General features: G+C 36.1%; 2 protein-coding genes and 1 long non-coding RNA gene across 3 annotated transcripts; all 3 read right to left on the bottom strand.

The window, feature by feature from the left end:
* Positions 1-1,873: 1,873 nt before the first annotated feature.
* Positions 1,874-2,311, bottom strand: LOC113696722 (uncharacterized). The gene has a single exon (XM_027216099.1). It carries the CDS (start codon positions 2,309-2,311, stop codon positions 1,874-1,876), a length of 438 nt encoding a protein of 145 aa, XP_027071900.1.
* A 54-nt stretch (positions 2,312-2,365) lies between these two features.
* On the bottom strand, positions 2,366-2,722 carry LOC140009866 (uncharacterized). Its single transcript, XM_072056199.1, has one exon. It carries the CDS (start codon positions 2,720-2,722, stop codon positions 2,366-2,368), a length of 357 nt encoding a protein of 118 aa, XP_071912300.1.
* A 659-nt stretch (positions 2,723-3,381) lies between these two features.
* On the bottom strand, positions 3,382-4,723 carry LOC113695348 (uncharacterized). The gene is made up of 3 exons (XR_003449568.2): positions 4,707-4,723; positions 4,317-4,378; positions 3,382-3,478 (listed from the first exon to the last, which is right to left on the bottom strand). It is a non-coding gene; the product is annotated as an uncharacterized lncRNA (long non-coding RNA).
* Positions 4,724-15,553: the final 10,830 nt, after the last annotated feature.

The raw sequence follows: 15,553 nt of genomic DNA on the forward strand, positions 1-15,553 counted from the left end.
TGAACTAGAATATGCAAGCATAAAAAGGTCAGTGGGATGAAAACCCGAGCCTGCCGTAATCTTAGTCAGTGGGATGAAAACCCGAGTCTGCCGTATCCTTGGTCAGTGGGATGAAACCCGAGCCTGCCGTAACCTTGGTCAGTGGAATGATGAAAACCCGAGCCTGTTGTATTCTTGGTCAGTGGGATGAAACCCGAGCCTGTCGTATAACTTGGTCAGTGGGATGAAAACCCAAACCTGCCGTATCCTTGGTCAGTGGGATGAAACCCGAGCCTGCCGTATAAATTGAAAAGTTTTTTGCAGAATGCTTTTTGTAGAATTTTGAGAATAGAGACAGATGATTTCTTCTAAAAAAAAAATTGCCCCAGTGTGATGTTGTTGGACCATTGGATCTGCAAAAGAGAAATAATAATAATGATAGATAATGCCACCACCATCCGATCAACCCCTTCTTCAAGAAATGTGTAAACATGAGTATTTAGACGTTCTTCCCTGACGTAGCGAGAACTTTATTTTGCCCTGCGAACGGTATCAAGTTTTCGTAATTTCCAATACTTAAACAAACGTGTCATTTGGTATCTATATATACTTTCAACAAATCATAGGGATTGCAGTTTGATAAGTCTAAAGAGACAAATGATACTATGAAACACAAAAAAACATATCCTACTTACACAAAAATGATGAAAATCCTAGTAATACAAAAACAACCATTTACCTTTATTGAAAGAGAATTTACTTCAAAGAAAAGAACCTGTACATTCAAATTCAAAAGTTTGTGTTTGATAAATTAAAATATTTTGATTCTCGAACAAGATACCACGTTTGACCCATTTGGATATCATCCCTCCGAAGTTCAATGCTAGCAAAAGAACCACAACCGTGAAGAGAAATTCAAATGAACCGAGTCACCAGCCATTCCAATCCAAACTCACTTTCAACATAAACCCTACTTTAGCGCCCTTTCGGGTTTTCACTAAGGTTGCCCCCACCCTTTTATTTTTATTTTATTTTTTTATTTTTCTATATTTTTCTATATTTTTCTTTTTCATTTTTCTTTTCTCTTCTTTTCCCTTTTCTCTTTTTCTTTTTCTTTTTCTTTCTTTCTCTTTTCCCTTTTCTTTTCTTTCTTTTTCTTCTTTTTTCTCTCTTTTTTTTTTCAAAGGTGCCCTTTCGGGTTTTCACCTGATAAACAAATCTCGTCTACAACCCTTATTAATTCAGAAATGTGTTTTAAGAAATGATGGCATTAGTACGACAATCCTTTCCTTACAAAATTGGTGATGGTATATTGACATCATTTGCCATTTGATTAGAAAATTTCTTAAAAGAGATAATACAAAAAACAGAAGTCAGGACTTTCGGTTTTTCGTAATGGGGTCTGGTGAGGTGCTAAGAAAAGTTAAGGCTTGAAAGCAGATTTTATAAGTGTTTAAATCACCTGAAATCGCATCTTCATATTGACCCTAGTTGGGATTAAATTAAAATTACCCCAATTTATTCTCAACCGGGGTTCTTTTCTTTAATTTTCTTTTACCTTTTGGAGCTTTTCTTTTCTCTTCTTTTTTTTTCTTTTCCTTTTCAACTCAAATTTGTCTCAGTATGGGGTTTGCGATTCTCAGGGGTTGCCAAATGAAATAATTTACTCTGAAGGTTCAAAAGGATAACTAGAAATAGAACGTTTAATTTGGAAAGGAAAGAAGGCCTGACTTTCATTCCATTCTTTACATTAACCATGAAATGAAACTTTCATTTATCATATAAAGAATTTCTTACACATATCCGAATTGATCGGTTGAGGGAAATCTTGTCCATCCATTTTTGTGAAAATAAGTGCTCCACTAGGCAACACTTTCTTGACAATAAAAGGGCCTTACCAATTTGGTGCAAACTTGCCTTTAGTCTCCTCTTGTACTGGCAAAATCCGTTTCAATACTTTGTCTCCTTCTTTGAACAGCCGCACTTTGACCTTCTTGTTGTAAGCACTGGCCATTCTCTTTTGATAGCACTGACCATGACAAATGGCATTTAACCTCTTCTCGTCGATTAAAGACAACTGCTCATGACGTTGTTTAATCCAATCAGCCTCATCCAGTTTGGCCTCCATTAGGATGCGCAAAGAAGGAATTTCGACCTCGGCTGGCAAAATCGCTTCCATTTGGTACACGAAATTGTAAGGCATTGCCCCAGTAGAAGTCCGAATAGCAGTTCTATATGCCATTAATGCATAGGGGAGCTTCTCGTGCCAATCAAGGTGTCTTTCGGTCATTTTACGGATTATCCTCTTCAAGCTCTTATTCGCGGCCTCCATAGCTCCATTTATCTGCGGTCTATAAATAGTGAAATTTCGATGTTTGATCTTGAACTATTCGCACAATCCATCCACCATGTCATTGTTGAGATTCTTGGTATTGTCGGTGATTAATGTCTCTGGTACACCAAAACAACAAATGATGTATTTTCTCAAAAAATTGGTCACCACCTTCTTAGTCACATGCTTGTAAGAATCAACTTTGACCCACTTTGTAAAGTATTCAATTGCCACCAGAATAAATCGATGCCCATTTGAAGCAGAAGGGTCAATGGTTACATCTATACCCCACATTGAACATGGCCAGGGAGCAGTCATACTGTGTAATTCTGTGGGGGGAGTGCGCATAACATCCCCATACAATTGACATTTAATGCATTTTCTGACAAAAACTACACAATCATGCTCCATAGTAAGCCAGAAATACCACTACAAGAAAATTGGTCTTCAATGACAAGCCATTTTTGTCACAAAAAAATAGAAAGTCGTCACTGATAACTTTTATTGACAACTTTCTAGTTGTCACAGAGTCGTCACTGAAGGCCCGTCGGTAAAAGTACATAGTGACGGCAAAAAAAGTCGTCAGTGAATGGGACTGTTTTGTGACAACTGGTGTCGTCAGTAATTGTTGTAATTTTAGTGATGATATAGTATCTTGTCAATGATATACAAAGAAATATCGTCACTAAAAGTGATCCGTAATTGTCATTGATATAGACTAATTACTGACAACTTGTGTTGTCACTAAACACTTTTTAATTCTATGACAACAGGTTGTTATTAATGGAAAATTTTGATTCAGTGATAACACTTTATTACCATGAAATTTGTAATATTTTCCTACTATAATTATATCTATAAATGAAAAAAAATGACAATACTTGACAATTAGCAAATGAACACATCCATTGTATTACGAAATGCCAAAATATCATATCAAGCATTCAAATATCATAATGAAGTTCAACAACACCCTACAAATAGTTTGATAAGTGGTATTTGGCCTAAATTTCACATATAAGTCGAGGTAGCTTTACAAAACAAATCCAAGTCCCAAAAAATATCTGTTGCATGACATTTCCTAAGTATAAGATTTTCTTTATCGCCCTTGAGTCAATTAGCAACTCCTGCTGCTGATCTTCCAAAAAGCTAAAATGAGCAACATATCTGCAGTGAAGTACTGCAATTATTAGTAGGTCATAAGAAAAACTTGAAACAATAAAGATAACTAAAGAATTTGCAAGAAAATAAGCTAAATCATTCCTTTTATGTATAATCTAGACAATGACTAAATAAGAGCAAAGTAAGAGATAAGCACTTAGAACATTAGAGCTCAAAAAACACTTCTTTTACTTTTACTACGTTATTAAGAACTCAAGAAACAATTAATATGCTTATGCTCCCATATTAAGAACCAAACAGTGTTCCTTCTATGGCTTCATAGGCTCCATTTGTATGGTTCATTCTATAGATTATGCATAGCAGCTTCAACTTTTCAGGTATTGAAAATGCATATTGTTTATCGCTAGACCAAATTTCATGACAAATAAAATTCGACATATATAGAGATTCTTAGCGCCCATTGGTAATAATTTAATGATTTTAATAATAAAAGATTTGATGCATCTAATATTTTAGTGAAACTGTGTAAAAAATGGAAAAGATGCTCCACTATAAATTGAAACTTTTGACTATGAGGCGAACCAGTACATTCACTAACCAACCTACTTTCAATTTTCAAAAGTTCTAATAACAAATATCACATGCTAGTAGCTTAAATAGTATAAAAGTAAGTAGTTATCCAGAAAAATTTGCATAAGATGTCATGAAATACCATATTATGAAATTTCTTTTCTACTAGTTAGCTTAGAGACCACCTGTAGCTTGTTTATATGCAAATGTCTTCTAGAACAAAGTGAAAATTGTCACTTTTACAGAAACTTTGTTAAAAAGACCCAACCATTTGAAACAAGTCTAACATAGATAGAAAGGAGTATATACTTACCCAAAAAACATCACAATAATTGGAAATTCCATAGCAAGGACCAATAGCATCAGCATAATAAGCTGCAAGACAATAACAAACCAATGAAGTCCCTATGAAATGATACTGTGCATTATAAGCTCGAAGAAAATGAATAAAATGGTAACTGTAGTTCTTATATGAAAATGTTTGCATATAAAACATATGTTTCCTTCTTTTAATTTTGATACTAATCTATACTTATACTTAATAACGTTACGACTACATATTCCAAGAACACTACATAATCGTCAAAACTTACATATTCATTCAGGTAGTCCATCACCAAATATAAAAAAAATGGTAGGAAAGAACTACTTATTCAAGATAAACTCTAGAATTTGGACAATGAAAATCAAGCTTGATGTATACCTTTGGCAAGGAAAATGTTGTCTCCAGCTTATACCATAATCTTGAAAATCATGATTTCCTAAAAAAAAAAACTAAAAACACCTGCTTGTAACATAGTTAGCTATATAAGGCAATTAAAAGTAATATCAACAGAATCAAAAGCAAAAACAACTGATTGTAAACTTCAAAAGTGTATTCCAGATTAATCACATGGTGAAAATTGGTAAACACTCCAGATAAGATAACCCAAGATAGAACTTGGATAAATTTCCAATCAATTACATTACTTTATGATGCACTGCTACCCACTAGAAACCTTCATTAAACAAGCAACTGGATATGATAACATGTGTGAATGTAACAAAAATCATTGAGAATGAAACACATGCTGCAGGTACCCTATTGTGTGAAATAATCTAGGTCCAAGTTTAAAAATGAAAGATTTTGATATTCTTGGGCAAGTATTTGGCTTTATAGCCAGATAATGAACATCTACCAGACCCACAAAGAAGCTGAAAGGAGGCAAGAAGGTATGGAAGTGGAAAAATTTTGGGCACCTTTTTTCTTTGATGCCAATCACTACTAGAAACATATGCTGTTATGATAGCTCAAAGTATCGTTACACGTCCATTTGATGACGTTTCTACTCTAGTGATCTAATGAAAGTGTGATCCATTCTAACATTAAGATATGTAATAAGGACACTTTCAAACGTCCCAATTAGTTACTCTATTGGCAATTAGAAGCATCGTTATTTTTATCAATTATGACACTTGCAAATGTCAAGAAAGAGGTGTTAACCACTGACATGAGTTAAACTAAAATGAAACCCATTAAGCGTGATATTTTTACACTTGTCATGACACTTTTTATAGTGTAACTAGAATAAGATATTATGACACTTTTAATTGTTAACTTTTGTAAATAATTTGACAGTTGTGTTTGACTGTTTTACATCCATTCTTAATTTTACATTTCACACTGCAGATACCAAATTCCAATTTTCATGACTATACCATAATATAAATCTAGCTATCTCTATATTACCAAGTCCGTACTCCTTAACTAACCACAAAACTTGATGAAATTACAATTCCCAATGCAAAAGATGTGCAATATATACAAATTTCCCATGCGGCTTTTGTATTATATTTGAATTATGCTCCACTTCAGCAACTAAAAGTTGTTCATAAGCAAGTCTCTAGAATCAGCATTACGGTCAGCCATGAACCTTTTATTGACTTCATTAGTTGCACATTGGGAGTTCAAATGTAACTTACCTAACTTTAAAAAAGGCAATATAACTTTTCTCTTGCAATTTAAAGAAATCATAACTTCACTTCCAAAACTAAAAAGCCTGCTATTAAAAAACATAAAAAATAAAAAATTATTTCATTCATGTACCAAGACTTGATCTCTATTGGATGGAGTACAGAACGGACAAGTCTAGGTGGTAATGGTTCGTCAAGGAGGCAGCAGAGGAGGGAGAAGGAAAAAATTGGAGCCAGAGCATTTTGCCAAGGATTTGACAAGCTATGATGACATTAGGGGTATAGCATGCCAAAGGATTGAAGACTCATCTAGACCATTTAATGGTTATAACCCAGTATTTTGGACGTCAAGGACGACATTGAATGAGCCCTCCTTTTTTGTTGAAGAAGAATATGAGTATCATAGTCGTGTACATCTGAGGCCACCTGCGGAAGCTGATGACTGCCATGATCATTTGCAGCGTTGAGATCATGGTGCTGTGTCACGCATGCTTCACATGACCTCAAGCTATGATTTGGTTATTCCAGGCACCACTATAAATCCTCGGCAGGTTGAGGGAAGAATTTGGCAGTATAGAAATGGGACGTATGGATTTGGATTTCTTCGAAACAATTATGTTATAGATCTCAAACATATAGCTCAAGATGGGTGTCACGGCCCCACCTCCCCCTAAGGCGAACCAGAGGGTTCGTCGGGCCGCCTGCCCAACTCTCGCCGGGACTCAGTCGTTCACTACAATCCTCAATGGAATTTCAAGATATATATATCAAATATACAGCAAAGGTTCCCAAACTTTACATATCAAAAGCGAAGCATCCACGCTTCCACTGCGCCCCTCTGATCCTTGATACCAACTATTCTACAGGAGGAAGTCCAAAACTAGACTATTACACATCCAATCAATTCTAAACGTTCAATACAATCCCAATATGAATGATTACACAAAAGGAAATCCAAGTTCAATCCATACATGAGATAATCCATGAATAAACACTACAAGCCCTTCCTTCGCCTTGAGCCCTGTGGAGGGGAATAAAACATTTTGGGGTGAGCTAGAAGCTCAGCGAGTAACCAATAAAATCAGTAATCAAATCTGTTTAACAATAGTTCATTTCAATGATGTCGTAAATCAAATGATAAGTCTAGAAACAATTACAACGTTTACAAAACATTAAATATGGAGTATCAATAATTCAAGAAACATTCATGAAAAGGATACGTTCGTTCTCCTGTCATTTCATTGCATTTTTGGTTTCATTCGTGCATTCAATCACCCCGTCCCTGGCTTTTGGCCAGGCTCCACCAACCTACAAGGTAATACTCGAGTATACCGAAACGTTCACCCAAGTTCCTAGTCGCCCGACCGAGTCCGCTTCTGGCTCGAGACGACCGGTAACAAGGGGCAATGGCCAGTTCAGCCCAAAAGGCTTACATTCATGCGCAAGTAGCATTTAATCATTAATCATTGAAAATTTCATATTTATTTAGGTCGAGTGCGATAAAGTACACACTCGCCTAGAAAACTCGTTTTAACAATCATTGAAAGCAAAATCAATAATAACAAGACACTGATATGCAAGCACGCATGATATGTAAGAAAACAGTTCCAAAATTAAATTTGGAAACAGTTCAAAAGTAAATAATGCAAGAAACGGTTCATAAATAATTTTAGAAATAGTTTGAGGTCACTCACCTCAATGGCTCAGAAATCATCCATCATATACATTGCCTTGCTCAAACCCAAGTCTTAGATCACAAACTCAATGCAATCAAGTCCTTTCAAAGTTCGGACAGCACTTCCCCTGAATTTGCTTACTTTTCCAGCCATCATGGCTTCATTATATCCTCAGCCAGTCCCAAAGGTACACACACAACAACAAGTTCATCCAATAGCCATTCAGCAAGCTCCAAGTAGTACTAGTACAAGTCAAGCTAGGGAAAAGTCCGGAAATGAAAGTTTAGCTCAAAACCAAAAAAAACAGTTTTGACGTCATTTTACGGTAATGGTACCAAAAGCACTACGATGGTCGGATGAAGATACAAGACCCACCGTTTCGAAGCTAAGAGACAGGGCTACAACAATGTAGAAGGCCACTCAGTCCAAATCCTAGCACAACTAGGTCAAATATGCAGAATACCAAACCAGAACCGTAATTGCAGGTTTACAAATTACACTATGCTGTAATTAGTCCAACTCAGTCTATACAGGTCCGAATGCAGAAATTCCAAAGGCATATGATAGCTAGGACATCAAGATACATTTCATCAGAAGACCTCAACCACCAAATCCAAAGAAATTCCTGTCAAAACAGACGATTACAGGCGCAGTTCGCACATTCTGATCAACCCAGAACAGCAACAGTAAAATCGACATATCTCATTCTACACTACTCCAATTTCCCTGAAATTTTACAGGAACCTCAAAAACATTAATACCTACAACTTTCATGTTTTAAGCAAAGGCCAATTCGTCCTCTAACCATATGATACAAAACCGGACAGAAAAGGGGGTTATGAAACCCTAACTTCCCCAAATTCCTTCCAAACCCAAAATTGGTTGCAATTACCAATCATTTACATCCACTAGAGTCATAACCCCTCATTACCAACCATCATAAATAACCACAACATCATGATCACATTAAACCAGAAAATTCCTCAATAAAATAAAAACTTAACCAATTCATCTCAAACCAAGAAATAAACCACAAATTTCAGCACTTTAGCTTCCACTAAGCACAAATTAAGCATCATTAGGTGTAGGAGGAAGTTCAATCACCACTTACCTAGTAAACAAGAGAAAAGGAGTTGTAGAACACCTTAGCTTCCTTGAACACTTCCACAAAATCACTTACTAGCACCAAATGGAAAGATTTTATGGAGTAGAAACAAGATCAAATGGTTGGATGATTACACTCAAGCAAGATGGAAGCAAGAATCTTGGAGAGTTTTTCTTTCTTCTTAGCTAGAGAGGGCTGGGCACAATGGTGAAGAAAAGAGTGATTTTTGTGGTAATTTTGAGATATTTAATCAATTAGTAAGAAATGTCAAAAAGTCAAATAAGTCAAATAAGTGACCACCGCTCTTAAGGTGACACTTGTCACTTCATTAATGCATTCCTATCCTTCTTTTTCCCTCTCACATCAATCACTTCACCTCCTCTACTTATCTCTTAACACCCGATAAATTTCACCCAGTATCCGGAACTTAACCTAATTGGTCAAATTTTTTCGAACTTTTCGCCCTAGTGGGTCCCACATCCGGTATACACTCTTAATTTCTCAAAACCTATTTGATACTAGAAAAATCATCCAAAAACTATATCTGCTCATTAAAAATATCTAGAAAATTTCCCTACTAAGAAAACGCAGAAAACAAGCCATTAAATAAATAAAACCCTAGAAAATGGGAAAAGTACGGGTTCTCACACTTATACTTTTCGGGGCGTCACAATGGGCACCTTCTTGACACAATGGAATTTTCTAATGATTGATCCTTCATAGATCACCCCAACTACAGACAATGTGTAACAGCCCCACTTTCCCCCAAGGCGAACCAAAGGGGTTAGCGGACTGCCTGCCCAACTCTCGCCAGGACTAACGGATCAGTTGACGTCGATCTAATACGTTCCGGAACATACCAACGCGCGCAAACAAGTCAAAATCACAAACAAAAAAAAATGAAAATCAAAGCCGATGATGAACAGTACCGGCCACGTCAGAATCCGGATACTAGGCCGAGAGTAGCCAAATTTTCTTTTGCCGATTGAAATACGAGTTAATCCGAAATCCAACCAAATGTCAACTAAACACATATACATTGAAATGTAACATTTACAAGCCAAAAGCCAAAGCGGCATATCAAAACGATTCATCATGGATATACATGTTCGGTTTGCCAATCAAAAGAAATTGAACCCAATACACATTAGGGTTTCATTCAAAGAGCTATTCAAAAGACATTTACATGGGCTCAACTTGACAACCAACTAACACAACCTTTTCCAAAAGTGGTCATTTCCTGTAAGGAAAACAAATGGAACGGAATGAGCTTAAGCCCAGTGAGTTACTACCACATAAGCAACAAAGATCACTTAAGCATAACCTTTCATTTCAAGTACACAATTCAGGAATAAAACAAATCAGTAAAAGGATACGGACGGCTCTCAAGAGCCCATTTCCACGCTTATATTCTTGATCCAATCTCATTGACTCTCCGTCAACGTTTATGAGTACCAACCGTAGAACCCACTTCACTCCCATTCCTTCCACCAAACATACCCCAACCGGGCCCGCACTCCAATCAGTAGCTTTTGGTAATACTCGAGTATACCGGAACCAAGAGTCTCATTACTACAAGATTCCCCAGTACAGTCCCCGTGGCATGTCAATTTTCACGACCAAGCCCTCGCCGGCTCGATTCAATTGACTACCTACGGGGTTGAGCTCAGTAATACAGTAAGGCCGCTGGATATTTGTCCAAACGACACCAAATCAGTTTTCGATGAATGGAATTCAATATCTCATATAGCAAGTGCAGTATTTCAGTGAAATGGTAAACAGTCATGAATGGAATCACAAGGGGGTGAGGGCGGTCAAGTACACCCTCACCTCAATCACTTCCAATAGCCAAATAAGCCTTCAAGGCATCAAATTCACATATAACAAAGCCACATTGTAACATTTAAGTGAGTAGTATACTCACCACTCACGTAAGTGAGGTTTCATGCACCGTCGTCCAAAGTACGTCGTGCACTAACGTCACGCCCTAGAACACGTAAACAAATACAATAAGACTCGATAACGAGTCATAAAGCCATGCCAATAACAACCCCAATAGGGTTTCATATGCATATATAAGTATAATAGCAAACCAGAAATTTCAGCAATGCACTAACTTGACCTCAACAAAAAAACAGTTTTTGTCCTCCTTTTGCGGTAATGGCACAAAATGCTCTACGCTTATCGGATGAGGGTGTAAGACCCACCATCTCGAAGCTAAAAGACAGGGCTACAACAATGTAGAAGGCCACTCAGTCCAAATCCTAGCACAACTAGGTCAAAAATGCAGAATACCAAACCAGAACCGTAATTGCAGGTTTACAAATCACACTATGCTGTAATTAGTCCAACTCAGTCTATACAGGTCCAAATGCATTGATTCCAAAGGCATACGGTAGCTAAGACATCAAGATACCTTTCATCAGAAGACACCAACATCCAAATCCAAAGAAATTCCAGTCAAAACAGACGATTACAAACGCAGTTCGCACATTCTGATCACCCAGAACAGCAACAGTAAAATCGACATATCTCATTCTAAACTACTCCAAATGCCCTGAAATTTTACAGGTACCCTTAAAACATCAATACCTACAACTTTCATGTTTTGAGCCAAGGCCAATTCGGCCTCTAACCATATGATCCAAAACCGGACAGAAAGGGGGTTATGAAACCCTAACTTTTCACATTTCAATCCAAACCCAAAATTGGTTGCAATTTCCTATCATACACACCTACTAGAGTCATAACCCCTCATTACCAACCATCATAAATAACCACAACACCATGATCACATTAAACCAGAAAATTCCTCAAAAAAATAAAAACTTCACCAATTCATTCCAAACTAAGAAATAAACCACAATTTTCAACACTATAGCCACCATTAGGCACAAATTAAACATCATTAGGTGTAAGAGGAAGTGTAATCATCACTTACCTAGTAAACAAGAGAGAGGGAGTTGTAGAACACCTTAGCTTCCTTAACAAACTTCACCAAACAACTTACTAGCACCTAATGGAAGACTTTTATGGAGTAGAAACTAGTTGATACAATTGGTTTGGAAGATTGAGCTAAATGGAAGCTTGAAAATTGGAGAAATCTTCTTCCTTCTTGAGCTTAAGAGAGTCGGCCACCAAGGAGTGAAAAATGGTGATTTTTAGTCAATTTTTGAGATATTTAACTTAAGGGTAAAAAGTCAAAAAGTCCAACCAATGAGAAAGTGCCACTTGGCACTCTATTAAATGCATTTCTATCCTTTAAGTCTCTCTCACATCAATCAAATCACCTCCTCTTCGTATCTCTTAACACCCGATAAATTTCACTCAGTATCCGGAACTTAATCTTATTGGCCGAATTTTTCCGAACTTTTCGCACTAGTGGGTCCCATGTCCAAAATCTATCCGTAATTTTTCAAAAACTACCCAATGCTAGAAAAATCATTTAAAAAAACTATAAGTACCCATAAAATCCACCAAGAAAATTTTCCTAAGCCAGAAAATGCAGAAAACATGCCATTAAAGGGAAAAAACCCTAGGAAAAACATTAAGGGAAAATACGGGTTCTTACACAATGAAACGGGATATGTTATGCTTCATTCAATTGTCATTGTACAGATTTTTCTTGCTGTTATTAGGTGCCCAATGGGCCTCTGTGACGACTTATTTATTGGAAGAATCTCTCTTCTGAAAAAAAAAGATGGTGTCGAGAATGGAGATGAGATTTTCTCTTGAAATTCCCATGACAATTTACCAAATTTCAACACAAAAAAAGAAAAGAGGGGAATTTTTTACATAAAAAAAAAATCCACTAAACCTAGCCATTTCCCAATTCCCTCTCCACCCAGCACCACTTAGCCCACTATTTTTCTCACTTGCAGCCACTCATAGCCATATCTACATCATAATCACCTCTTAAATATTTTCCACTCCTACCACCATAGCTAATTAAAACCTTCACCATCGTCTCCAAACTCAACCTCAAACCCGTATCCACCACCAACCCCACTGAAACCCTTTATCTTGTACAATAAAAAAAATGAAGTAATGGTATTCACAACTAAAATAATTCTAGTGGAGATGATTTCACCCATAACTCAAACAATATCCAAAAAAATTGGGCACAATTTTTGGCAAAAAAATAATTAGGGCAAAAAAAATTGGGGAAAAATCGGGGAGAAGAAGGAGAGACATGAGATACCTTTTGTTGCAAAGAGTTGGTGGAGTACTTCTTCTGTTCAACATCACAAAGACATGATCGATCTATGGAGAGAAAGAGGAGAATTGTTTTTTGTTATTAGTTTCTGTTGAGGGTGTAAAGTGAGAGAGTGGGAGACGAATAGAGAGTAAAGCGGAGAGCTTTTCTATTGGGTTACAAAATGTTTGTTTGTCAAATTTGACCCGCACCACACATTTTTCACATACTTTGTTTATTTAGTTTCAGTGAAATATCGGTTCACTGAGTTCCCCAAAATTCCAATCAAGTTTTTTAGTTGAAGTAATACATTATTAATTGCTACCTTTTAACATTTTTGTCAAAAAAATTCATAATGGGAGTCAAGTTTTTGTTATATTAATACAACTGGTAAATGTACTTTTGTTCAACATCAAATAGTTCAATTTTTTGGTAATAACTTCAAATATTTTTTTGTTGAATAACTTCAAATAACTCATACAGGTGTTAAAACTTTATATCACTCCCTCTAAATTGCAAAACTATATTACTATGTCTTACATCTCTTTCATTGTTTTAATTTAGTCTAGTAGTACCATAGGTCTTTAGTTATGGAAAATTCTACTTTAAATAACATATGACTTATATGACCGACATAAACTAAAAGATGGTTCACCCCTTAATTTTTAGGAGTTCCTATATATTTGTGTCTATTGGTTTGTATATAGTGCGTTTTAAAGTCAGTTATTGTAAATGAACTCTTTAGTTATTTTATACCGATAAGCCATGTACGTTAATGGTTAATTTTGTTTGAAGTTATTGTACTACTAATTTGCAAAACAAACCTAGGTTGCCATTAATTTTTAGTAGATTTTAAATAGTGCATATTCAATTAACAAAGCACATGTTAAATAGCGGACATTCAATTAACATCCAATACAAAACTTCACTATTAATCCATTATCTTCAAATAAGAAAAAAATGAACAATTAAACTAATACATAAAGTGCATTAGTTAATTAACTATGGAGTTTAGGATTTATCCACTTCGATAACTAGTTCAATTTGAAAACTCTTATTTATATTCATATCATATTAACTAATAATCATTCTAAGTTAAGTAGTCACAAGTTTATTTACACTAATGAATTTTTTATTTTTAATTATTTTTATTCTAATGAAGTTATTACATATACAAGAAAATTAAACTAATAAGGAGGCTCATAAGTATATAACAATTAAAAATCGAGAACACATAATAATTAACAAAAATTAGGTGTAATAGTTGCAAAAAGCAATAAATATTTTAAATCAAACAGTAACAAGACTAGGTTGTCACTAACGGCTATACAATGTTATCAGTGACAACAATTGCAAAGTTGTCAAAGAAAGTGCTATTAATACTGACAACTTTTAGAAAGTCGTCACTGCTGCAGTTCCCGCTCTCTCCATGACTCTTGGCGGGAATCGAATTGTGACGACAATGCAAGGTCGTCACTGATGTGTTGGCTCCCTTGACTCAATTGTGACAACTTGCTTTATTGTGGTTAAAGGACCCCATTCTGTGACGATTTTTTTTCGTCACTGAGAAATGTTGTCACTAATGACTAAATTTCTTGTAGTGTACCCTGTCCTCATGGTCTTCTTTGCTAATAAATGGCCATTCATATGGGATCCATATGCACCATCGTGCACTTCTTTCATCAAATAATCTGCTTCATCTTCGTCGACAGATCTCAGAAGGCCCAAATCTGACGTCCTTTTGTATACCACCTCTCCGTTTAAGAAAAACTTGGATGATAATCTGCGCAAGAAGGTTTTAGCAGTTGTATCAGCACTTGGAGGATAAGACCCGATTTGAGAAATTCCTTACTATCGCTGTACCAGGGACAGCCATCCGAAGATTTTTCCAAAACTAGACAATGTGCAGGTTTTTCTTGCAATTGAATCTGAATAGGCTTAATCACCAACTCGTCTAAATGTTGAATCATTGAAGATAAAGTAGTCAAAGCATCAGCAAAAACATTTATGGTACGTGGAATATGCCTGAACTCCAAACTTTTAAATTTGTTTGCCAAACCTAGTAAACTGCAATGATATGGCAAAATTTTTGAATCTCGAGTGATCCATTCCTTGAGCGTTTGATGTACGAGCAAATCGGAATCACTAAACACTATTAAATCCTTAATCTCCATCTCCAATGCCATTTTGAGTCCAAATATACAAGCCTCATATTCAGCCATATTATTAGTACAGAAAAATTGCAGTTTAGCGGAACCGGGGTAATGTTTCTTCAAGAGACACTAGAACAGCTCCGATGCCAGCTCCGAAAGAATTTGAAGCACCATCAAAGAACAGTCTCTACTCAGAATATCGCTCATTCATATCTTCCGCCGTACCGATGAATAGGACCTCTTCATCTGGAAACTAAGTGTGAAGCGGTTAATAATCATCTTCCAGTGGATTTTAGCCAAATGATCTGCTACAGCCTGACCCTTGATTGTCTTTTGCGTAGTGAAAATGATGTCAAATTCTGAAAGAATTATCTGCCATTTCGCCATACGTGCCGTCGGCATAGGTTTTCCTAACAAATATTTCAAAGGGTCGGAGCGGAAAATGAGGTACGTAGTATGACTGAGCAA

Source organism: Coffea arabica, chromosome 6e, assembly GCF_036785885.1.
Source record: "Coffea arabica cultivar ET-39 chromosome 6e, Coffea Arabica ET-39 HiFi, whole genome shotgun sequence".
In the NCBI taxonomy this organism is placed as follows: Eukaryota; Viridiplantae; Streptophyta; class Magnoliopsida; order Gentianales; family Rubiaceae; genus Coffea; species Coffea arabica.